The sequence below is a fragment of the Diabrotica undecimpunctata genome, chromosome 7, assembly GCF_040954645.1.
Source record: "Diabrotica undecimpunctata isolate CICGRU chromosome 7, icDiaUnde3, whole genome shotgun sequence".
Taxonomy (NCBI): Eukaryota; Metazoa; Arthropoda; class Insecta; order Coleoptera; family Chrysomelidae; genus Diabrotica; species Diabrotica undecimpunctata.
Genome location: NC_092809.1, coordinates 73,290,237 through 73,296,826, shown reverse-complemented (window position 1 = coordinate 73,296,826; position 6,590 = coordinate 73,290,237). Strand labels below are relative to the sequence as shown.

At 34.4% G+C, this 6,590-nt stretch overlaps 1 protein-coding gene across 1 annotated transcript; it reads left to right on the top strand.

Annotated features, from left to right (window-relative positions):
• Positions 1-954: 954 nt before the first annotated feature.
• On the top strand, positions 955-1,467 carry LOC140446456 (uncharacterized). The gene has a single exon (XM_072539010.1). The coding sequence runs from the start codon at positions 955-957 to the stop codon at positions 1,465-1,467; it is 513 nt and encodes a 170-aa protein (XP_072395111.1).
• The last annotated feature ends 5,123 nt before the right edge of the window (positions 1,468-6,590 follow it).

Here is a 6,590-nt window from a genome sequence, read left to right as displayed (position 1 = left end):
TCTAGAAAAAACAGACAATTATCTACGAAAATTAAAATTTTTATAAATTCGACAGTAGAATTAGGACCTCAAAATGTTTTGTTATATATAATATATATATATATATATATATATATATATATATATATATATATATATATATATATATATAAAGAAGTAAACGTTAAATAAATACTTTTGGTTTATTATATATATATATATATATATATATATATATATATATATATATATATATATATAAGAAATACTGGATATTAGTGACTGTCAATATAAACAAAAAACACAGTTTATTAGGGTTGCAGTCAGAAAATTGACCGGGATGTTAATAAAACACTCTTATGAATGTAATCAGTGTGGAGTGAGGAGTAGGCAGATTGAGACCTCAGTGCCGAGAGATAGTTCTTGTAACACAGAACACGATACAGGTACGTCTCGAGTGAGGGGAGTAGGCAGATTGAGACCCTGAACTTGAACCGAACCGTATCACTCTTGATAATGGCTCCAAAATGGGTGCCGAAACGTCGAGTAATAAATTCTCAACGTGGTTCTTCCCGAGAACTAAGTAATTTTCATTCATCTGACCGCGGAAAATTATCCGAACATATATATATATCTTCGAATAAAATCTCCGACAAATGCCTAACTAATAGTTACGAATGGCTCACAGCTGATCTAAAAAGTCAGCCAGCTCTGCCAATGAATCTTACCTCCTACGTCCACAAAGATATCAGTCGGGTAATCACCTCCTACGTCCACAAAGATATCAGTCGCGTAATTCACGTCAATATATGACGTAATATGGGAGAACGTTATAATATAGTAGAAGAAGGAGAGTGAAAGGCGGGTTTCGGCGAATTATAATCAAAACACAACAGCAAACCTTACAAAAAAGGCAATGAGGCAGCGCAGCAAGGTACGTCTCACAACCCTTAAAATGAATGAGTCATTCAAATCATGGCCTTCATTCTCTATAGGCCCAAAAGGGCTCTGAATTCGTTAGCTTTCGGGATCAAGCCAGGGCCAGAGAGTCCTAAGAATCTGCGGAGTCTAAACCGCTACCCAAATAAAACAACAACGCTTTATATAACGACTTATAACTGCCCGCTCGCTATCAAATGGGAAGTTGTAGAAATAAGTGAAGTAAGACGGAAAGATGAAGAACTATTGGAATTAGCGTCATATTCTAATAACATATTCTACTATAGAAGAACACCAACGGGCAGAAAGTGCGGTATTAAATTCTTAATTAACAAAAAACGAAAACGAAGTGTAGTTAAAATAACTTGTATCTTGGATAAAGTAGCTAGCTTAACCTTCAAACTATCCAAGAGATACAATATACAAATTATACAAATATACGCCCTAACGATTACTCACACTAACGAAAAAATAGAGGAACTCTACAGTAGCGTATCTGAAGTATTAAATAACCATAAAACTCATTTCAAGTATTTAATTGATGGCTAATGCCAAAGTCGTAAAGAAACACAAGAAATAAGAAAGGAAAATAGAGACAGACTGGTTCAGTTTGCACTCTACCAAAACATTTCTGTTGCTATTACATTCTTTAAAAATAAATCAAATAGAAAATGCACTTGAATAGCAACAAATAGAACCATTACAAATGAAATTGACTTGTCATCACACCACCATCCTGCCCAAAAGAATTCTGTGATCAACTCTCTCATCCATCGGGCCATTTCGATTTCTGAACCTGACAACCTTAGAGAAGAACTTGGCCATCTGCAAAAAACCCTTGTCGCCAACGGTTACTCCAAGTCCACAATTCAAAATATTACACACCGACATCTACATCCCCCTTTACACCCTAGGACGACAAATTCAGAATCTTCGGGTAATACTCCTGTGGCTTTTCTTCCGTATATTCGAAGTGTCACTGATAGGATTGGCAAAATTCTTCGCAAAGAAGGTATCAGGACTACATTTCGACCACCCAAGAAAATCTCACAATATCTACCCTCTCCTAAGGACCCATTACCGCCCCTATCTTCCTGTGGTGTCTATTCTATTCCTTGTTCATGTGGACAAGTGTATATTGGCGAAACTGGTCGTTCCATCAAAACTCGGATTCAAGAGCATCAAAGATGCATTCGATCAGGTCTTTTCTCCCATTCTGCAGTTGCAGAACACTGCCAAGAAACCGGTCATTCCATATTGTTCGAAAAAACCCATATTATTTCTAAGAGCCCCTTCTTTTATTCCAGGAAAATCCGCGAATCTCTAGAGATCCGAAAAAATCCACATAATATCAATCGAGAGGAAGGATACTACTTGTCTCCCATCTGGAATCTCAGTCTAGAGCCGCCGTCCGGTCCCGCTACCACGATGCAGCCACATGATTGGCCAGCGCGCGCTTCTTGACGTTCGCGCCACGGAGTGTGCCGATACGTCCCGACACGACAGGTCACCGCGACTATAAATAGAGCGGTAGCGGAGTAATCGTCGGATTCACTCCCCGCCTTTCGACGCGTTAGTGTTCTGAGCTGTTGGACGTGAATCCCTGTCCTGGCATTTGGTTTTCACCTCTGGCTGCGTTAAGTAGTTGAGTTACTGTGACCAAATGCCCATCTTGGTAGTTAGTATTCGCCTCTGGTTGCGTTGAGTAACTGAGTTACCGTTGCTAACTACCCATCTTCCTGTCTTTTGTTTTCTTTTCCTTTTTGTTCTCCTGAAGAAGCTACCACTTTTGGGTCACTCACAAATGACACGGTCCAAACCCGGAAGACGAATAAACTATAAATCTGACTCTGGCCGTGGAAGCCTACGATTTCAAGCATTCAATACTCTGTATAGGCCACTTATTATAGCTATACTCAAGGAGTATACTATATCTGGAAATATATCTTCATTTATTAATCAATTTCTAATAAATAGAACCTTTAACGTAAGAGAACATGGCAAAATCTCTAGAACTTTCAAACAAACTGATGGCGTTCCCCAAGGGTCGGTATTGAGTCCTACACTCTTTATTCTTGTTTTAAACGATATATGTAATAAAATTCAGCTTCTGGTCATGTTTGTACTCTACGCAGATGATTTAATAATTTTCTGCCGAGGCAAAGACACTGTTGCCACTTGCAAACTACTTCAGAATGCTACTGAACAATTGCTTGAATGGACTTCAGTAAGTGGATTTAACTTTTTTGTTGAAAAGACAAAAATCATTAAGTTTTTTCGCAGGACAGTCAGTACTATAGATTCTAAAATTACCATAAATGGTGCTTGTCTACCTGCAGTAAACAGTATGCGGATTTTAGGACTCACATTCGACAGTAAACTTACTTGGAAACGCCATTTAAAAGATCTCAAAACTAAGTGCATGACAAATCTTAACTTATTAAAAACTCTGTCTACTCATTATTGGGATGCAGACGAAGACACCTTGCTTCAGATTTATAGATGTCTTATTCGTATATTATTTGAGAAGAATGAATAAAAAAAAGGAAGTCATATTTACGATCAAAAAACGAAAACTGCAATACTTGGGACACATTACAAGAGGCGAAAGATATGAACTGCTTCGAATAATTATGCAAGGAAAAATAGCAGGAAAAAGGTCCATAGGAAGAAGACGAAACTCCTGGCTAAAGAATCTACGGGAATGGTATAGCTGTAGCAGCAACGAATTGTTTCGGTCAGCAGTTTCAAAAATACGTATAGCCCTGATGATCGCCAACCTTCGGAACGAAGATGGCACTTGAAGAAGAAGAATTCGTTCTAAAATATTCAGGTCGAGCCCCGCAGAGAGTTTGTATAGAGAAACTAATGAACTTCCCCTCTGGCTACGTCGCCGGCAACTCTTTTTAAAATATTCGTCTCGAATCTCAACTAATACCGAAAACCCAGCTTATAAATTTTTAAGTAATGAACTTTTAAACTCTCCTTCTACTATTAAACTTCAATCTATGCCACAGTATGCCTCACAATATCTGAATAATATCTATCTTTCAGCCACAACTCCAATATTAATATCACCTAAACCTCCCTGAAATAAATTGATAGCAGATTTTAATCTCTCGTTAACTAATTATGATAAGCACCAGACAAATCCACAATTTCTATGGCAAACAAAGAATAAATTGCAGACTAACAGATTTGACCAAATTTTATATACAGATGCTTTTAAGAGTCCTATAGCTGTTGGATGTGCTGTAACTTCAAACACAGATTTAATCATATCTTGTAATCTCCGCCAAAATATAAAAAAGTAGCAATATGTACAGACTCTTTATCGTCTATCTATTCTCTCAAAAGTATGTATACGGTACATCCTTTGGTTCAAGCTATTCAAAACTCTTTCGATAGTTTAATCTCAATGGGAGTATCCATAATCATGATCTGGATTCCTTCTCATGTAAGAATCCCAGGTAACGAACTAGCCGTCCTCTTTGCAAAACAAGCCTCGTCTTCTAATATGGAGACTGAAAACATACAACTACATACAGATTTAAAGTCGTATTTTAAAAATATTATCCAAATGTCTTGGCAAGATCACTGGAATAAAATCCCTTCCAAGCTTCGTGACATCCATCCCAGCGTTAAAAAGCTTGAGTTTTCTTCCATGATAAAAAAAAAAAATATTAATTCGCCGACTTAGAATCAGCCATACAAGACTAACTCATAAACATTTAATGACTTCCCAAGATTCCCAAGATCCACCTACATGTCCACTTCTTAAGGTGCCTTCTCCATTACTGAAGGTTGGCTATAACTACAGCAAATTGCTCTCTATCTTGAGCTGTTCTTAGTATCAATGTGTGTCCATGCCTGTCCAGTCTCTTATATTCTTTAACCAGGAGCATTTTCTTCTTCCTGAACCTCTTCTTCCTTCCACTTTCCCTTCCATTATAAGTTGTAGGAAGTTGTATTTTTCTCCTCTGTAAATATGTCCTAGATAACTCGTTTTTCTGTTTTTCACACATGTCCACACTGTGGTAATATTTTATCTGTTAATAATATTCTCGTAGACTGTCCCCACTTTAACAGCGAAAGAAAAAATAATCTTTTGTGTCGAAACCTACAAAATATTCTCAGTTCGCCACATCAATTCCAAAACCTTACTAATTTCCTCTATGAAACCAAGCTTTACCAGGACATTTAAAAGAAGAAACGTAGTTTAGAATTTGACAATTAATAATTAATACCAATATTTAATGTATTTAATGTATTTCTTTATTAATTGTAATGTAACTGTATATTCTTGTAATGTTATGTAATAAAATTGTACCTGTATCAGTGACCTACGCTGTCGAGTCACGTAAAGCTAAAAAAAAATTGTGTTTATGTCTTTGGTAGTTTTTTTTTTATTATACGGTTATAATTTATTTTTTAAATTTTATTTATTTATTATCCATGAGCTTCCTCTGAGTATTGGTTTTGCATTTCTGTGATTGAATGACGTAAAACCCTGAGATTACTTATCAGTTTGAGCTAGCTCAAAAAAAATTTTTGTTTCATTAATTATTAATTCAAACTAAATATTAAGTATAATTTTTTATAAACAAATACATAAAGAGTAAATGTCACAAATTAAAACCTTTTAATACTCCAGTTCTCTAGATCTATATATATATATATATATATATATATATATATAAATACGTTCAAATTATCGGGTAAAGTGGTCTGTAATAAAAATCTTTCTTTTTTCTTAATTACTCAATATTTCGCCATTTTACTAAAAGTTTACTCCTGAATTAGTGAAAACTTTTTACAAAAAAATCTGGACATAATATACAAAATTTTTCGTAACAGGGATATCCTAAACAAATTTTAAAAAAACTGATTTACAGCACTAATTTCTATGACGGTCCCGTCCATGATTCTAACAACAAATCAATCAAATATAAAAAACTTCCCTTTATTAATGGTCTAACTCATTCTGTCATATCCATATTCAAAAATGTTCCTAATATTAGTATAGCTAAATATAATACCATGAAGAGTAAACAACTATTTTCAAAAATCAAAGACCCAGTACCAACCTTATATAAAAGTAATGTCGTTTATGAAATACCGTGTTTAGGATGTCAAAATAGCTATATTGGTCAAACATCACAATGGCTAAAACAACGCATCACACAACATAAAAGTGATTGTCGCTTGAGAAAAAATACTTGCGCAGTGGTTGAGCACTATGAAAACACTGGTCATATGCTAGACTATAACAAAGCTCACATTTTGGCACAGACTGATAACTACAAAAGTAGATTATTTCTTGAGATGTATTACATTAACAAAAATAAAAACACTTTAAATTATAAAACGGGCACTGGACAGTTAAGTAACATATATTGTAACATATTGAACAAAATTTATAAATATTCATAATAGCCAACATTAATCTTAATAACAACTAACCTTAATAATCCATCAAATAAATATTATTCTTCTAACTTTTCTTTTATTGTTATTTTTATTTTTACATTTGAAATAATTTTAATTTTTTATCGTATAGCTGTAACGAACGTGCTTAAGACAATTTACGTATTTATAAATTATTTTTTGGTCGAAATAATCATTTCTAATATATATATATATATATATATATATATATATATATATATATA

What these genes read in the sequence shown, in the direction of transcription:
- LOC140446456 (XM_072539010.1), top strand. Translation starts at nt 955, where the DNA reads ATGGCCTTCATTCTCTATAGGCCCAAAAGGGCTCTGAATTCGTTAGCT.